The following is a 17,981-nucleotide window of genomic DNA, read 5'->3' as shown; positions in this document are numbered from 1 at the left end:
AAGACCACCAAGATTGGCAAATTTGCCACTGGCGCCCTGTGCTCTTCATAGATGAAAGCAGGTTCATACTCCAGCATGACTGGTTTGGCGGTGGGTCAGTAATGGTGTGGGGTGGCATTTCTTTGGGGGGGGCCGCACAGCCCTCCATGTGCTCGCCAGAGGTAGCCTGACTGCCATTAGGTACCGAGATGAGATCCTCAGACCCCTTGTGAGACCATATGCTGGTGCGGTTGGCCCTGGGTTCCTCCTAATGCAAGACAATGCTAGACCTCATGTGGCTGGAGTGTGTCAGCAGTTCCCGCAAGAGGAAGGCATTGATGCTAAGGACTGGCCCGCCCGTTCCTCAGACCTGAATCCAATTGAGCACATCTGGGACATCATGTCTAGCTCCATCCACCAACGCCACGTTGCACCACAGACTGTCCAGGAGTTGGCGGATGCTTTAGTCCAGGTCTGGGAGGAGATCCCTCAGGAGACCATCCGCCACCTCATCAGGAGCATGCCCAGGCGTTGTAGGGAGGTCATACAGGCATGTGGAGGCCACACACTACTGAGCCTCATTTTGACTTGTTTTAAGGATATTACATCAAAGTTGGATCGGCCTTTAGTGTGGTTTTCCACTTCAAATCCAGACCTCCATGGGTTGATAAATTTGATTTCCATTGATGATTTTTGTGTGATTTTGTTGTCAGCACATTCAACTATGTAAAGAAAGGAGTATTTAATGAGATTATTTCATTCATTCAGATCTAGGATGTGTTGTTTTAGTGTTCCCTTTATTTTTTTTGAGCAGTGTATATTAATGTATTCTAATATTGAAGCCAAAATGGCTTTTTGCACCCTCTGAATTATCAGTCCTGAAGGAAAAAACTCACTGTTGAATTGTGGTTTAACATTAAGTTACTGCTTTGAGGATAAACTAACAACATTCTTATGGTAAATACTCTTAATCATTCTCAGCAAAATTATGATCCAAAATTATGATAGCAGCTGAAGAGATGCTTGCTTGAGACTTTGCTATATTGACAAAAGATCAGGGAGATGATTGAAAAACTAGCTTACTTGATAAACATCTTTATTTTCTTTACCTCCCTTGGTTCTGGTGAATTAAAAGTCATAGTTTAGGATGCAGAGTTCTGGTTTGGTTTTAGATAGAAGCATGCGTTTCACCGACAACACTGCCCTCTGCAGATGGCTGTGAAGAGCCATGTTGTGATGCATCTAGATGGAGTGGTAATTGGCTCATTTTCAAGCTTGACACATGACTTGACTCTTTTTAATCTATCTCTACAGAAACCAAGAAAGGATTTGTCTCACATACAGCACACTGCTATATATTTAAAAGTAATTGTAAGCCTATCACATACAATATCAAAGGGGTCTGTCTTCAAGTGGTAGGTCCATTTCAGTTACATTTGTGAGAAATTTAGCTTTGATCAACAGCATTTAAGGACAATAACTTATCCAGTGGGGTGATGTGGCTCTGTGTTTTATTCTCACACTGAGAGCAGCTGATAAGGCTCCCCTATTCTTTAAAATAAGAGGGTACATTTAAAGTATAAGGGCTTTTGTATGTGATGCAATCCTGCATATCACGTTTGCTGAATGGCCAAACATTCTTATCAAACGAAGAATGACCTGCGTGGTGTTACAGTAAAGTGTCATTCCTCCTAAGGCATGACCAGCCCGTGCCCAGTACTGTAGGCTATTCAGCTGTCGGGGTGGTTGTGTGACTATCGGCATTTTCTTCCAGGCTGCTGTAGATCCCAGACACTGCGAAACGGGAGGAATTCAAGTCGTCCCCATACAGCACCTCTAAACAACTGAGTATTGTAGTCAATTTCAGCCTGTAACACTACGTTTTTACATGATTTCATCATCATGCGTACAGCTGTGGTCAACGCCCCCTTGTTGACTTTTTTCCCCACTATACTCGAAAATGATTGGTCCATTTCAGTGACGCAGCCTCCAGTATATATAAGACAACTTTCCCGTTGTTCCCTCCCCCTCAAACCCGGCTGTTAGTGCTGTGAGAGTGCGTGTGTGCTCCTGAGCTCGCTCGGCACACGTTCTATAAAAAAAAATAAAAATATAAAAAAAAAATTCAAAAGCTAAAAAAAAAACCAAAAAATCATTTTTCTTTCTTTTTGTAACAACTCGGTGAAGCTGGAGTAGACACTCGAGGACGGGACGGTAACGTATAAGAAAGGGCTGCCTAACGTTAAATCGAACGATAACGTATATTTTATTTAGTCGACGTGTTAACGTTAACTGGTTCAGAAGCGAGGCCAAGTAACGTTAGATTTGCTTTTTATCATTGTGTGTAGATTTGAGTGACAGTTTTAATCCCACTAGAAGTCGATATTGGTCATTTTAACACATTCATCTTATCCATTTTACTCCCAAAACACTAACAGACAAATCAACGGTTGGTAGCGTTTACCATCAGCGTTCTGCCCCGAACTGACGTGACGCCAGTGGCCGTTAAAGAGCCAAACATTCGTAACGTTACTGTCGCCGAAAACTTTTTTTGCGTTAGGAAATTCAAGCTTCGTCCGAGTACTACTTGCTAGCCTCCACAGCCAACGAGAATGAACCCCAGTGCACCCAGTTACCCCATGGCCTCCCTTTACGTCGGGGATCTGCATCAAGATGTGACTGAGGCCATGCTGTATGAGAAATTCAGCCCGGCCGGAGCTATCCTGTCGATCCGGGTCTGTAGGGACATGATCACCCGGCGTTCCCTTGGATACGCCTATGTCAACTTTCAACAGCCGGCGGACGGTAGGTCATTTATAATACCGACTATAATGTGTGAAAATTAGTGCCTGTTTTAAGATGACAGTCGATGACAAGTGAAAGCTTGCCTCTTCCCACTACACGTGACTGCGGCCGACATATTGTCTGTGGGGTCGCCTCATCTGAACCTCCCCAGCAGTGGCGTAGCAGAAAAGCACTAAAGTTAGGTCCGCTCTGCCCACCCCACCCTAGTAATGTAGCAGTGGACTGCTAGCTGCCAGCTGAATACTCAATGCGTTTTTTCTTTATCTCTGTTATGTCAGGACAACACCCCAACTGTTCAGCCTAGAGCTGACAGAACAGTTTTAATTAAATCTTCCCACAGTGTTTGGCAGTCAGTTTTGTTTTGATATGAATACTCAACTTTATCTGTAGAGATAAAATGGTATGTCACTTTATAAAAATGTTAGGATATGTCAGCCTTTCATGCCCAAGTAGTCAAATATCTACCTCCCACAATACATTTTCTGTGTTCTATGGATATAAACCATAGAAACTCAGTTCTGCATTTGCCTTTTGGTGTTCTTGGGAGTGTTTGTGGGGTGTTTTTTTTTGCTAAAATATATCCTGTTGAGGCTCTTGCACAAAGAGCCTCTTTATCTGCCAAGTATTAGTGGTGGGGCCATATAGATAAAATCCTCTATTTGGTGGTGGATGTCATTTTATATGCTGATAACATTATCAATGTATGATGTGATGTACATTTTCTGAAATTCCATTGAGAAACCAGACATAATGTGTTTTTTTTTTTTTGTTTTTTTTTGTTTGTTTTTAATTCAGGGAATTAAAATCCTGAAAAATATAGGTACCCCATCACTTCAGTACTCCACCAGTTCAGTAATACCATAAAGCAATGGGGGCTTAATATAAAATGACATGTCAGTGTATTGATTAGTCTAGTGACAGTGAATTCTTTAATGTTTTGGGTCACTTTTTGATGACTGACCGGTGACAGCATGGACTTTGGACCATCATTTTCTTGAGCAATGGCCTGGGGAGAATAATGTGTCATAAGTTTGATTACCGCATTGTCTGCTCAAGCAGCTTTGTCAAATTCAGTGCTTCCTCCATAGTAGGTTGCACTGGCCGAAATGGCTGCAACAGTGACTCTGTAGTTCATGGGCCCCACATTTCTTCATCATGGATTCTGGGGATAAATATGTACTACAGACAAAAACAAATTGACCTCAAAGGGACATTTTGCACACCTTGAAGACTAACAGTAATGTAAATATGTTTAACCACCATGACAGCATGGACTGTGGACTATCTTTTTATTTAGAAAGTTTCTCCCGAGACCATTTTTGACATTGTTTGATTTCCAATGACCTTTAAAGTTGGCAACAATTGAATATACAATTCAAAACATTCCCTGTCTCTCTCTGCTGCTCGTGTCACTCTAAGCTCTTCCCACCAAACCCACTGGCACAAGAAGCTCACAGCGAGAGCCTTGCCAAGACCCCAGCCCTCTCACTTTGGACCTTTCCGAAACTAGACCCTTGTCACTTCCACTCCGACAGGGAGTGAACTCTGGTCGAGTCACCATCCAGGCCAAATCGAGTTCCCTAACCTGCGTAGGGTTTAAATACAGCGACAACTTTTGGACGAACTACCCTCTCTCCCCAGCATAAATAGGATCTGACGTTACCGCTGCACTCACTGCTATAATATGTGTATCCAATAAACAACAGTGGTATTAAGATTCAGGATTGCTGTTGAGGAAGTGTGTTTTTTGCAATAACGAAACTGAAAGCATTTGTCTTTCATTTTGTGTTCATTTCGAACATGACTTTATATATTTACGAAAAATAAATATTATATTCTTTTATGAAAAGATTGATATTCATTTTAAAGAAAAGCTTATATATTTGAACCTCTTTAACTTAGCCTATGAAAAATGTTACATTCACAAATACAACATTTCAATACAAATCATATGGGCTACGTTGTTAACCTGTGAATGGTGACGTGACAATGTTAGTGTAGTTTCAAAATAAAAAATCCTACATGTTAATCGGCAAAGTCACATGGAACGCAAATTGAAAGACGGGTCCCCCGTCGTGCAGCAAAGTGTGTTACGCACCTTCAACAAGCCAGCATCGGTGCTGTCTTGGCATTTGAGGGTTTAACAACCCACTACCACTCCGCCCACATGTGGCGGACCCTCCGCATGAACGTGCAAATGGAGTGGAAGTATGTAGGTAGAGGGAGTAGCAAGCAGTTTCGGAAAGGCCCATTGACTCATCTTCTCAGTGATGCCCCTCCAACACTTTGCGTTCCAGGGCAGAGCGTCCCAGGCTTCACAGCTGCAGCATGGTCTAACAGCAGGATGAGAGGCCCCATCTCAAAAGTTATTCCCCACTGTTTGTCATCATACTCATGTAATTGAGCTTGGCTGAGTGAGAACATACGTGTGAGGAGGGGGGCTGCTGCTCCTGGCTCTGATTGGTTGTTTTTAGTCAGGCCAGAGGAACCAGATTTTATTTATTTTTATAGATTATCTGTCTCATGTACTACTGTCAGGATATAGTGACGTTTCAACAAAGATGCCAAACAGTTAAGTTACCTCCTGAACCTAGAAACCCCCTCAAGACCCCCAATATCAACCCCATCTTTTAACATGTGTCATGTCCAGCATTTGAAAATTTAGATATACTAAATAACCTGAACCCTATTCCTGTGTTCCTTCCATCAGCTGAGCGTGCGTTGGACACCATGAACTTTGACGTGATCAAGGGGCGGCCTGTGCGCATCATGTGGTCGCAGCGTGATCCGTCACTGAGAAAAAGCGGCGTGGGAAACATCTTCATCAAGAATCTTGACAAGTCCATCGACAACAAGGCTCTATATGACACCTTTTCTGCTTTTGGCAACATCCTGTCATGCAAGGTAAAGGACTAGTGGCCAAACCAACCTTGTTGTATCCAACCTGAAGCAGGTGGATGGTAAACTGTCATTGCTATAGTATAGTATTGTGAGTGAAGGTAGTGTTTGCATGCGTGTGAAATATGCTTTGTAATTGTCATGCAATATAGAGAACTAACAGATCAATCACCCTGCAGATATGATATGAGAATGATCATATTATTAAATAAATAATGCATGAGTTGCCCTTAAACCAAACAATTTATTTGTATGTCCATTAATATTAGAATTTATTCCCTGAGTAGCTCTGCAACAAACAATATTCATGAGCAGTAATGGCTAAAAATGGGAGCTAGGCTTTTAACAGTCACACAGTTGAAGAAATTCTAAACTTGGTTAATGCAAAAAAACATCACGATAGACAGTCAGTTTAAGAGAGGTGTCTGATATTTCAGGTGTGTTCAAAACGGATAGTTCAGGTTTAATATATTGTTACTGCATGTGTGTGGCTTAAAAGTAGCATGTTTTCTTTCTCAAAGGTGGTTTGTGACGAGAATGGCTCTAAAGGCTACGGCTTTGTGCATTTTGAGACTCAGGAGGCAGCCGAACGAGCCATTGAGAAAATGAATGGCATGCTGCTCAATGACCGAAAAGTGTAAGTGAATGTTTTTAACTAGTTTTTAAAGTGTTTTGGCGCATACTTATGTGTAAAATAGAAAGAGACTATTTGTTGAATGAATTTTTATACCTGGTTTGATTGCACAATGATGCTTGAGCGCTTTCAGCAGTTCCAGTCCATGTTTCTTTGCAATGATGACTGAGTAAACAGATTTGTGACAAATGGATAGTTGCCCTGTCATTTTCATAAGTCATTTGTTCTACAGTGTATTCCTCTAATTAATGTAGTTGATGTGTATTAAAACTTAAAATGTCCATTTCAACACAGATTTGTGGGTCGCTTCAAATCTCGCAAAGAGCGCGAGGCTGAGCTGGGTGCCCGAGCCAAGGAGTTCACAAATGTCTATGTTAAAAATTTTGGTGAAGATATGGATGATGAGAAGCTGAGGGAACTCTTTAATAAATATGGTCAGTAATGTTGTCCGTATTTCAAATATCTCTTTAAAATAACTTGGTCTTTTCCTATAATATACAGTGTTTTGATCATCTGTAGTAAAACATTATGGGCAAAACATGGTCACTAAAGGTTCTAGCTCTTGTCTAGGAAACGCCATGAGTATTCGCGTCATGACCGATGACAGCGGAAAGTCTCGAGGCTTCGGGTTTGTCAGTTTTGAGAGGCACGAGGACGCCCAGAAAGTAAGTTGTACCATCAATTTTCTAGTGACCACCTGGCAATGTCCGCCAGTTTCTTACCTCTGAGTTGACTCTGTTTGCTTGTTCGCTACAGGCAGTGGATGAGATGAATGGGAAGGAGCTGAATGGCAAGCTGATCTACGTCGGCCGTGCCCAGAAGAAGGTGGAACGACAGACGGAGCTGAAGCGCAAATTTGAGCAAATGAAACAAGACCGCATGACCCGCTACCAGGTCAGTTTCCTCTTGTAGTGCAAATTCAACTCATTGTGCCGCAAAATCCGTTATAGCTTGATGTTAATAGAGACTATGCGTTGATGTCACTCCCCCTTCTGGAACACGCTGGACTGAGTGGCAGAACATCTGTTACCATGGCGGCGTTTAGCAAATGGGGAGTAAATTATTTAGATTATTTGCTCAAATTAAAGGCAGTTGGTCTTGACAGTGATCCTTACCAGTGGTCCAGCTCTTCCCCATTTTAGATGTGGTGTTTGTGTTTTTAGCTGATTCAAGCTAACACCGTCTTTCTGCCACTCAGTGAGCGTAACTGCGTTCTGTGACGTCATGCGCATACCCTCTGTAAACCTTCAGTCATATTGTCTGGTCAAGCATATTGAAAGACTGCAGCTTTGTCAAATTCAGTGCTCCCTCCATAGTGGGTTGCACTGGCCAAAATGGCTGCAACAGTGAACCTGTAGGTCATGGGCCCCACATTTCTTCATCATGGATTCTGGGGATAAATATGTACTATGGACAAAACATTAAATTAATATTAAAGGTGTTATGGAAATAAAGTGAGGCAGGTTCAGGTGTGATAAAGAAGTTTAGGAGCTTTTGTTTATTGAGCCCGGCTGGGGTGACCCAGTGCCAGCGTACAACACATGAGCACATGCAACGCCAACGCGAAATCTGAATCTGACATTTCCTGGGGATTTTTATCCTTCCTAGACGTACAGAGATTACTGCTTACACAAGTTAACATAACTCATGTGTGTCATTCAAACCACATGCAACAGTTTTACATAGAACCAGTCAGTCTGTAATGAAGTAAAATAAAGAGAATGAGTTGCCTAACAAATAGATAGGAGTGCATCTTTATCAAGACCATTAGTCAGTCAGTCCACCAAGCAGGCAGAGAGGAGAGTCTGTCTGATCTACTGTTTTGCAGAGTTACTCGCTGTCATCTTTTGGCTTACTTTAGCTCAGCAACTGACCCTAACATGACCTGGGGAAACCTGTGTCATAGTACCCCTACAAAAGGGACATTTTAAAGTCCTTTGCCATTTGATTATTCCTGAATAATATGTAGTGTGTTCAAAAGAAAACACAAAAGCTAACACAACTTTTGTCATATCTTCAGGGTGTCAACTTGTATGTGAAGAACCTTGATGATGGCATTGACGATGAACGTCTGCGAAAGGAGTTCTCGCCATTCGGCACCATAACTAGTGCCAAGGTAGGAACGCTGCTGTTTACTTATCTTCTGTAATGAATAGATTGCTGCGAAACTGCTTCCATTTACCTGTACTGATTCTCTGTGTGTCCAGAATCATTTATTAGTTTCATCTCGCTCTCAGGTCATGATGGAGGGTGGGCGCAGCAAAGGCTTCGGCTTTGTCTGCTTCTCGTCCCCAGAGGAAGCCACCAAAGCGGTGACAGAAATGAATGGACGCATTGTAGCCACCAAGCCTTTGTATGTGGCTCTGGCCCAGCGCAAAGAGGAGCGTCAAGCCCACCTGACCAACCAGTACATGCAGCGCATGGCCAGCGTGCGCGCAGTGCCAAACCCAGTTATTAATCCCTACCAGCCAGCCCCGCCCTCTGGCTACTTCATGACGGCCATTCCTCAGGCCCAGAACCGTGCTTACTACCCAGCTGCTGGGCAGATGGCCCAGCTCCGCCCAAGCCCACGTTGGGCCACCCAAGGTGTCCGGCCACAACGTGAGTATCTTGCCCCTTTTTTTTTTAATGTGTCCTTCTGTCATTGTGTATAATTACTGTCAATTGAAAAGCACCATAAGATGCAGTCAAAAAAAAACCCAGTTGTTTGTACTTGTACATGAAGCCACTATGTTGGTGTGTTCACAGACTTCCAGAACATGCCGGGTGCCATGCGTCCCTCAGCACCGCGTCCTCAGACCTTCGGTGCCATGCGGCCTGCCTCCCAGGTTCCCCGCATGATGTCCACCCAGCGTGTCGGTCAGTCACTTACACTCAATCAATAGTCTAACTGCACAGGAAATGCAGCTCAACTGTATGGCTGCTACTTGTGTCTTTGTGTTGAGGTTTCTGTCCCCCACCTCCTCCTACAGCCGCTCAGACCATGGGCCCCCGACCAGCAAACCCCACTGCTGGAGCAGCCCCTGCTGTGCGTGTAGTCCCTCAGTACAAGTACGCTGCAGGAGTCCGCAACACCCAGCAGCACATGACTGCTCAGCAGCAAGTGACCATGCAGCAGGTAGGATACACATTTCTTTTATAGACCAGGCCTACTGAACTGTTCTGCCCTCCATGGGTGGAAATGGTTAAATTTTGGATGTGCATTTAAAAATGTTCTGGCCACCCCCTCCCCCCCCCAGCCTGCTGTGCATGTTCAGGGCCAAGAGCCTCTGACTGCGTCCATGCTGGCTGCTGCTCCACCACAGGAACAGAAGCAGATGCTGGGTACGTACCATTCATCCCCTGCCTCTCACTGTACCCAGTATGTACAATACTACTTAACCTTAACTTTCTTTCCCCATTTGGACTTAAATCCTCTCCATCTGCCTCTCTAGGTGAGCGTCTGTTTCCACTGATCCAGAACATGCACCCGAGCCTGGCAGGAAAGATCACCGGCATGCTGCTGGAGATTGACAACTCTGAGCTGCTCCACATGTTGGAGTCCCCAGAGTCTCTCCGCTCGAAGGTCAATACTTGGTCTCTATCTTTACTAGTTAGGAGTCATTGTTTAGGACACAGAGGTGAATCTTTTTGGGCGCTTTGAGATGATGACATGGTGTTGCTAACACTGAAGTATTTTCTTTTCCAGGTGGATGAGGCAGTGGCTGTGCTTCAAGCCCACCAGGCCAAGGAGGCCGCACAGAAGACTGTGACAAATACAGCTGGTGTCCAGAGTGTCTGAATCCAAGGTACAACCCATGTTCCAGAGCTGCTTTAACAAGCAGAGTATACTCATCAAAAGCCTTGTTCTTCCAACTGTAACTTTAGATCTACAATTAGTCTCAGGTTTAACATAAGGCCTGTGTGAGGTTTTTTGTTTGGGTTTTTTAAGCAGAACTGCTTGTTTTGGTTGATGGTGACATGAAAGTTGAATGCGAGTTTGAAAATTGCTTGCAAATTGTATGGCAAAGGGGGTTAAAAATAATCACATCCCTCATTATGTTTTTGTTTCGTATTCACAGGAGTGGGGAACCTTGGGACTAGCTTCACCGATGGAGAAAAGAATTAAACAGTGAAAAAGTTGAAAATACACAAAACAAAGTAAAAAGAAGTCAAATAATATATTAAAAATACCATGGAAACAAGTCTCCAGTCAGGCCTGTAATGAACCAGGCCTGGTTTGCTGAGTTAAAGAGAAAATGCAAAAAAAAGAGAAAAAGATAAAATAGAAAATGATCATTTTATGAGGGTTTTAAAGGAGAATTGTGACAAAACAAGATTGAAAGCATTCCTTTTTGCCATTTTATCCCTTTTAAATGTTTGGGCTATAGATGCCTGTTGTGAAATTTCCCTTGACCTTTGCTTGCTTGAATAAAACTTAAAATAATTAAAAATAATCAATTTGTGTCCGTTGTTGGCTGTGAAATTACACATTATCAGAATAAACCTGTTCCCGTCGCTTGTACTAGTGGATGACTCATATGGGTTGATGGCAGATCTATATTGCCGATATCAAAACAAAGAAAAGTCATGTATAACTATCCAACGAAGGTTAAAATCAAGGGCAACTGGACTTGGTTGAAGATACTGGAAGACGTTTTGTCCCTCATCCAAAGGACTTCTTCAGTTCTGACTGACTGGCAGGGAAACTCAGCTATTTAACCTCAGTGGGGTCGTTATCCCGGGTCATCGATACCGCTGGTTCGTTAGTGTTCCTTGTTGCTGTGACGACAGTCGTTAAGACTACCTGTGGCCAAGACTGAACGACCATCGTTGGTATCTTCACCTGAGGTCAATAGGTTACGTTTGTTGAGTAAGTGGGGGATAAGTGGTGGCGTAGACCACCACGCCACCACTTATCCCCCACTTACAATGCTGTCCTTTATCACTTCCTAGGAAACTCAACAAACGTAACCTATTGACCTCAGGTGAAGATACCAACGATGGTCGTTCAGTTGCCCTTGATTTTAACCTTCGTTGGATAACTATGACCTGGATGACTGAGAATCTTCATAGACGTCATGTATAACTGCAATCGGCGAGGAAAATTTGAGTCTAATATACATTACATGGTTATCTTCGCCAGTAACGCCGTGTTTTAGATGGAATGTTGATTAATTAGTAAAATAGAAGTCTACTGTGGGTTATGCTGTAGATTTTAGAATGTGACTGTGTTTAAGGGAGAGTGGGGTACAGTTTGTCAGATGCCAGTAATGGTTTTAGATTAGATTAGCTGTCATTTAGGATGGTAGAAATATGTTCACCACCTTCCCAAAACTCACAAAGGGGTGCGCAAATGTCGTTCCACAGCAGCCGCACTATGATGCCTGCAGATGTGTCTGCATACATTTTTTTTTTGTATATTGGCCTCATGAGTGCCGATATCTGCCGAAGCCAATTATTTTAAAAATGCCAGCTATCAGCCTGAATTATTCGTATCAAGTCATACCAACTTGATCATGAGATAGTGTTTCTGATGCCTAAATCAAAATAATTAAGTACTCCGATTTTAAAGCAGTCAAAATAATAAGCACAAATCAAACACACAAAGTAAACCTGACACTGTGAGGTTGTGTTACAAGTTTTAATTGTGCCTAGGGACAGAGAGATGACAATGTCAATGAAAACAATCACTAAAACACATCTTGAGCTGTTGTACTTCTGCCTGCACGTTCAGGCCAGCCATTAAATGCAAGCAGCTCCATTAACTCAGTCCAGGAAAGAGAAGATGGTGGCGAGGAGGCACTTTTGCATCTTTTGGAAAGTACAAGCTTAGTTGCCAACAGCCCTGACCTGCTCTGTCAGCCTCTGAAAGATGGCCTCCACCTGCTTCTGGAAGTTATCCACCATGGGCTGGATCTGAGCCTGCACGTTGGCAGCCAGGGGCTTGACCTGCTCCTCGACGCTGGTGGCAACAGTCTTCAGCTGCTCCTGGATCTGAGCAGCCAGGGGCTCCAGCTGGGTTTTCTTGTCTGCCATGAAGGTCCTGTAGGGTAGAACGTCATAAATGAACATATATTAAAAAATACAATGCACCTGTTTGACCTACATATCACTCTGTTAGTAGCATGTGTCTTGGGCTTCTGATAAACTGGTAACATTTTGATTTCTTATGCTTGCAAAAGACAAAGTGAGTGCAGGTGGTTCTGTGAGAAAATTGATTTCTTAACATAAGCTTTCACAGTTAGAAATACAAATTTAATATTAAATACTGTACTATTTGCGTTTTGTGTTAAAGGCAGAAAACCCGCCATACATGATTACTGACAGGGATTGACAGGTGGTGGAAGCACTCAAGTAATAGTAATAAGTAAGTAAAAGTAGCAATACTATAAAAATACTCTTGTTACAAGCACATGGTTTTATTTCCTCTCCGTTTGTTTTAGGATTGATTTTATATTCCCATTGATTACTTCCAAGGGTCTGCATGACCTGGCTCCAGATTATATGTCTTTAAATTCCTTTTATTGGAAAGCATACCCTGACTTTAACTGAGCTGCCTATTTATTTTATTGTTTTCATTTTATTTCTTCTTTTATCCTGCTTATTTTAATGTTAATGTACAACATTCACTGTTGTATTTATTTAATCTTTCTCTCTGTGTCCCTGTGAAGCACTTTGTTTAAATAAGTGCTCTATCAATGAAGTTTATTATTATTATTATTAATATAAAATTGACTTCTAATATCAAAACTAATATACCCATTATACAAAAACTTGACCCTGTGACTATTACATATATTATATTAATATTACTCATGCATTACTGTTGTAGCTAGTCAACATGGAGCTAATTTTAACTACTTGATATATTGCTTAGTACTTCAATTTATAATAATGAATCATATTGTATAAAGTGATCATATGTTTTGTATGCAAAATCTTAGGTAAGCGCTTTCCCTCTGAAAGCAGAAATAGAAACTAGCATAAAATGGAAATTCTGAAGTGAAGTACAAGTACCTCAGATTTATTCTTAAGTACAATACTTGAGGAAATGTACTTATTCCACCTCTGCATTTACCTGCATTGACTTTTATGCCTACCTAATAAACATTGAGAGTTACAGTAGAAGTTCCAACTCTTAAATTTACAGACAAGGTCCAGTGTGGTCAGCAGCAAATAGATATTAATCATCCTGCACGTGAGTCATGACTAAACTTTCACTTTATATGTAGAGGTGTTCTCTGTACTCACTGAGCCTGGTTTGCCAGGTCCTGGTTGCGGAGGATCTCGGTCAGCTCCACAGTCATTTTGTTCTTCATCTCCTCAAAATACTGACCGAGCCTTTCAAGATCAGCAGCATCTTGTGCAAAGCTTCCTGTGGGTTCCCAAAGGTCCAAGGGGATGGGGAAAGAGTCAGTAAGTTGTTTTTTACAGCTGTGTGACAAACCAAAATACTTTTACACTCTCAAATTCGGAGAACTTCAAGCAACTGTGTGAAGGTCATACCTTGTGCCAGAGCAAGCACGACGACGGCTGCGATGAGGGAGAATTTCATGGCTGCTGAGTGGAGAAGACCTACAAAAACAAACATTTTCTTATTATTCTGTACGTTAATATAGTCTATGTTCCTCCCTTCATTTTTGCTCTATTGCTGTGTAATCATTCACATGTTACTACATGTGACAGTTTTTTGCCATCATCCTTGAGTTCATCTTTAATTTTTGGGAACAGTGTTTTCAAACTTCCCTGGCAATTAAAATTTTTTAAAACCCAAATACCAAACATTGGCTCTATCCACGAGGCAGTGTTTCATAAAATGTTTCATAAAACTGTTTTTCAGAACTTGATTTCAGGAAGGCCTCCTGCTGCTCAATCAGATGACTCACCAATAAAAGTTCTTCTAGGAATCGCAGCCTGGCTTTTTGTCATGAAGGAATAAAATAAATATTTTTTAGTCTCTATGTGTTTGTCCAAGCCCCACGCACTAACTTGTAAACTGTATCTGGCTTATCAGCGACATCGAGTCAACAGCTACAATAAAAACCTTGTAAGTCAACCTTGAGTTTGAAAGAATTTGGCACAGATACGTATTCTCAAGGTCAGGAATGAACCTCTGTGTTCAAACATAGATGCTGTTTTTTCATAGCTTTCATTCAAAAGTAGAAAAACTCACATGATTTTCAAACTGCTACACCCCAAAGATTGTTTAAAAACTTTTGCATGACATATTGTTGTTGTTTTTTCATAATGTACTAACCCCTTTTTATTAAAGGCTTTTCATTTTTAAACATCCACTTGCCTGGTATTGTATTTTTTTTTATACCACACACAAAATGTAAAAGAGGGCAGTCTTCCTTAAAAAAAAAAAAAAAAAAAAAAACTAATCACTTCAGTTGTGTTTAAAATTAGACTCTTCTGGATAACACTATGCTGCTATGAATTCAGTAAACACATCAGTTCGTCACTTTCTCTTTTGGGTTATTCATGAATTCTTTTGAAAGTTTTTTAAAAACAAAGAAGAAAGAGGAAATTGGCTTGTCAAAGGTAATCCATCACAGTGGTATGGATCACATGTAATTCATTACTAGAGTCACAGTTAAGTTCACATATCAGTTGTACGTTAAGATCGCAAAAACCAATACTGCATTACCACAATTTTAAGAAATGTAAAAGGTCTTCAACATGCAGTGGCATGTGAAGTGTAAAGTACTGCAGATGTCTTCGCAACAATGTGTTACATGATAAATACCACTGTTAAATTTGATTTTGCCATTTTTAAGCCTAGAATGTTTAACTCTGAGTGTATAAAAATATATCATCTTTTTTGTCTTTCTACATGTTTTGAGCTTTGTGTGTTTTCCCTTTACAACCTCTCTGTTGCATTTGGTGACAGTGCTCATAAACCATGAATAAAGACATTAAATTATATTAATAATATCAAAATAGATTGAACGGGATTATACCATTACTTTACATGAAAGTTTAACATTGAATATGTTAAATATATAGTATATATAATATAATTAACTACATAATTCAGAAACCTCAACACCTTCAGGAGCAAATCCTACACATAGCTGGCTATTTTTCTTTAAATGTGTTTAAATGATTCATCAGTTCTCTCATTAATTCTCAAAGTGATTAAATGGCAAATTTTACATTAAAATTTGTCATTTAAAATGTGTCTCAGTGTATGAAAAGCAGTTTAATCCCATAAGGAATGAGATGAACAGAGTTTAAACTCACCTGTATCGCAGGAGAATCTGGATTGGATGGTGCCTTCCTGTAGGACACTCACACTTCTTATAGTCCCGCATGGCAATGCAACCCTGTCACGATGTGGTTCTGATTGGACAAGATAAAAACAACATTATTGGATGTTCGTGTTGTTAAGGGACTCGCGGGGCTGACCCTTACTGCGCGGTCTGCCACCTGGGCCAAACATACCAAAGTTCAACAGTCCCTCTGCTGACTCTCCAACATGAGTGTACATGTTATCATATTGATTAAATAAAACACTTAATCACCAGTAACATCATCACCATGATGACAGTGAGGGCCTGTTTGGGAGAACGTTGGTGTATTGCTACATCAGCTTCAACAGATAAGATAACTGACAGAATGTTGTAAAAATTAATTGTTTTATTTTGGATGCCTTTGTATGATTGTGTTGTAAAGTATTAGTAAAAAGTATAAATTTGTTACTTCTGTTAAGAAAGGTGATTTAAAAATAAAGTTTATAATAATTTCTATAATGGAATCAAATTTATGTAGGTGGTAGTGTGCTTATGTTTTTAGTCATTTACCTTTTAAATGAGTGATGAGGCTTGTATTCATAAATGATAAGGTGCTTTCCACTTGACTGATGATTGATTGAAGTGATGTGTGTTGTTTAAATGTTTAAAAGTCCATCTAGGCTACACGTGCTGTGGTATGTGGCAGTGGCCCATACCTGCCTCAGTAAAAATAAACATTAAATAAAGGAACGAAATGTAAATGTGGCCATAAAATTATAGTTTCATGTTGTAGGAATCTATCACTCCTCTGGGATCATCATAAGATGTTAACAGCATTTAAATTATGCTCCTTTATATTATCCTCCTTATATTAGTCGTCTCTAATCCTTTGAGACGGCTGTCTGACTGTATGTTCATCCACCACTCACAGACTGAAATATCACAACATTTCACAACAAAATTTCTGCAGAGACATTCCGAGCTCCTAGAGGATGAATGTGTCTTACCATTTTGTCTCCAGAAGGTTGACATTTGTATTTTTTAGTGAAGTGTCTCAACAACTATTCAATGGATTGCAATGAAATTGTGTACACACATTCATGTTCCCCTCAGGATGATCATTGTAATCACTTTGGTCATCCCCATAACTTTTCATCCAGCACCATCAAAGATTTCAGGGTTCAGAGCTCACCTGAGCCAGCCCTAACAATAAGCATTATTAAAGAGTAAAGTCTTAAGCCTACTCCTAAATGTGGAAATGGTGTCTGCCCCGGAACTCAAACTGGGACCTGGTTTCACAGGAGAGGAACTTGGGCTCTGGCTCCCATTCTACTTTTGGAGACCATATAGGAACTCTAGTGGCGTAACAAGATACTATGAGCTCTTTATAATATGAAGGTGCCTGACCATTATACTTATAGAATTATACACTTTGTAGGTGAGCAGAAAGAAATATGACCTCTTTTCCGTGTTCTTGTTAGTACAAATGCCGTAGCATTCTGGATCAACTGGAGAGTCTTATGGGTAAATGGTAAGTACTAAGAGTTAAATCTCCTGTTTAAAGAAAAGCTAAAACCTTGTGTTTTGGTTTCTAATTGTCTTAATTTAATGGACAGAAAATTGAAACCAAACAAAACTATTTTCTAAAGAGAAATAAGACTCCCCTGCGATGGACTGGCGACCTGTCCAGGGTGTACCCCGCCTTTCGCCTAATGTCAGCTGGGATTGGCTCCAGCCCCCCCGCGACCCTGTACGCAGGATAAGCGGTTGACGATGGATGGATGGATGGAAATAAGAGTCTTTAGAAATATCTCAGTCAGCTGTCCTTTCAGGGGAAACCTTGTTTGACACTCATTCATGTGGATGTAAACTTTCTACCTTTGGTTTACATCCAACAGGGTGTTATTGTCTATCTTTATGGTTGTTGTAAAGTAATTAGACCAATTCTCAACCCCACTCCACCCTAGTCAGTAATAAACAATTCAAGATGGGGGGGCTAACAGGGAAAACACTGTGGACATAAACGACTCTCCTATGAGTCTCTGTTCATTTAGTGGAGAAAGCCCCGCACCGGAGTTTTAAAAGTCAGATTCTGCCTATAAAGCTTAGATCAAAACCAGATGTGGGAATGTTTTCAGCCAGCGATTATTCTCTCTGTCCTGAGTCTGTTCACCACTGGCCTGGACTCCCCTGGTGGAAACAGATTTGGTTGTTTATGTCTCTCAAATCCATCCTCTAAAAAAACAACAACAAAAAAACAGAGCTCTAGACATGGAACATTCTTTGCTGTGGTATGCAAGGCATGCAGGGGTGACATAGACCTGGTTACTATAAAAATGTTGCAGCAGGAAGAGGTAGTAACAGTTTGGTAGTATAAAATGGGAAAACATAAACATTGCCAACAAAATGTACTTAGTAGTATCAAGGGACATAGTACTCATTATACA

At 41.0% G+C, this 17,981-nt stretch overlaps 2 protein-coding genes and 2 non-coding genes across 5 annotated transcripts; 3 read left to right on the top strand and 1 right to left on the bottom strand.

Moving 5' to 3' along the window:
• The first annotated feature begins 2,591 nt into the window (after positions 1–2,591).
• Positions 2,592–10,752, top strand: LOC119907164 (polyadenylate-binding protein 1). The gene is made up of 14 exons (XM_038724801.1): positions 2,592–2,784; positions 5,495–5,688; positions 6,204–6,319; positions 6,611–6,750; positions 6,887–6,981; positions 7,073–7,210; positions 8,337–8,432; positions 8,554–8,917; positions 9,065–9,175; positions 9,289–9,434; positions 9,556–9,640; positions 9,751–9,881; positions 10,005–10,104; positions 10,378–10,752. Exons 1-13 carry the CDS (start codon positions 2,592–2,594, stop codon positions 10,095–10,097), a joined length of 1,902 nt encoding a protein of 633 aa, XP_038580729.1. The 3' UTR covers positions 10,098–10,104; positions 10,378–10,752.
• On the top strand, positions 3,839–3,975 carry LOC119908204. Its single transcript, XR_005445231.1, has one exon. It is a non-coding gene; the product is annotated as a small nucleolar RNA SNORA5 (small nucleolar RNA).
• Positions 7,599–7,735, top strand: LOC119908205. The gene has a single exon (XR_005445232.1). It is a non-coding gene; the product is annotated as a small nucleolar RNA SNORA5 (small nucleolar RNA).
• Positions 10,753–11,925: 1,173 nt separating the features above from the next.
• Positions 11,926–15,643, bottom strand: LOC119908127 (type-4 ice-structuring protein LS-12-like). Of its 2 annotated transcripts, none has more exons than XM_038725884.1 (4): positions 15,545–15,643; positions 13,805–13,873; positions 13,550–13,673; positions 11,926–12,341 (listed from the first exon to the last, which is right to left on the bottom strand). In XM_038725884.1, the coding sequence occupies exons 2-4, from the start codon at positions 13,851–13,853 to the stop codon at positions 12,128–12,130; spliced, it is 387 nt and encodes a 128-aa protein (XP_038581812.1). In that variant the 5' UTR covers positions 13,854–13,873; positions 15,545–15,643; the 3' UTR covers positions 11,926–12,127. The 2 variants fall into 2 exon arrangements, with proteins under 2 accessions (XP_038581812.1, XP_038581810.1); XM_038725882.1 differs by lacking the exon at positions 15,545–15,643 and adding an exon at positions 14,185–14,245.
• Between the last annotated feature and the right edge of the window lie 2,338 nt (positions 15,644–17,981).

The sequence above is a fragment of the Micropterus salmoides genome, unplaced genomic scaffold, assembly GCF_014851395.1.
Source record: "Micropterus salmoides isolate LMB-PRFRI ecotype aquatic unplaced genomic scaffold, ASM1485139v1 Ms_hic_scaffold_17, whole genome shotgun sequence".
Lineage (NCBI taxonomy): Eukaryota > Metazoa > Chordata > Actinopteri > Centrarchiformes > Centrarchidae > Micropterus > Micropterus salmoides.
Note: the sequence above shows the minus strand (reverse complement) of the source record. Positions and strands in the feature narration are given on the sequence as shown.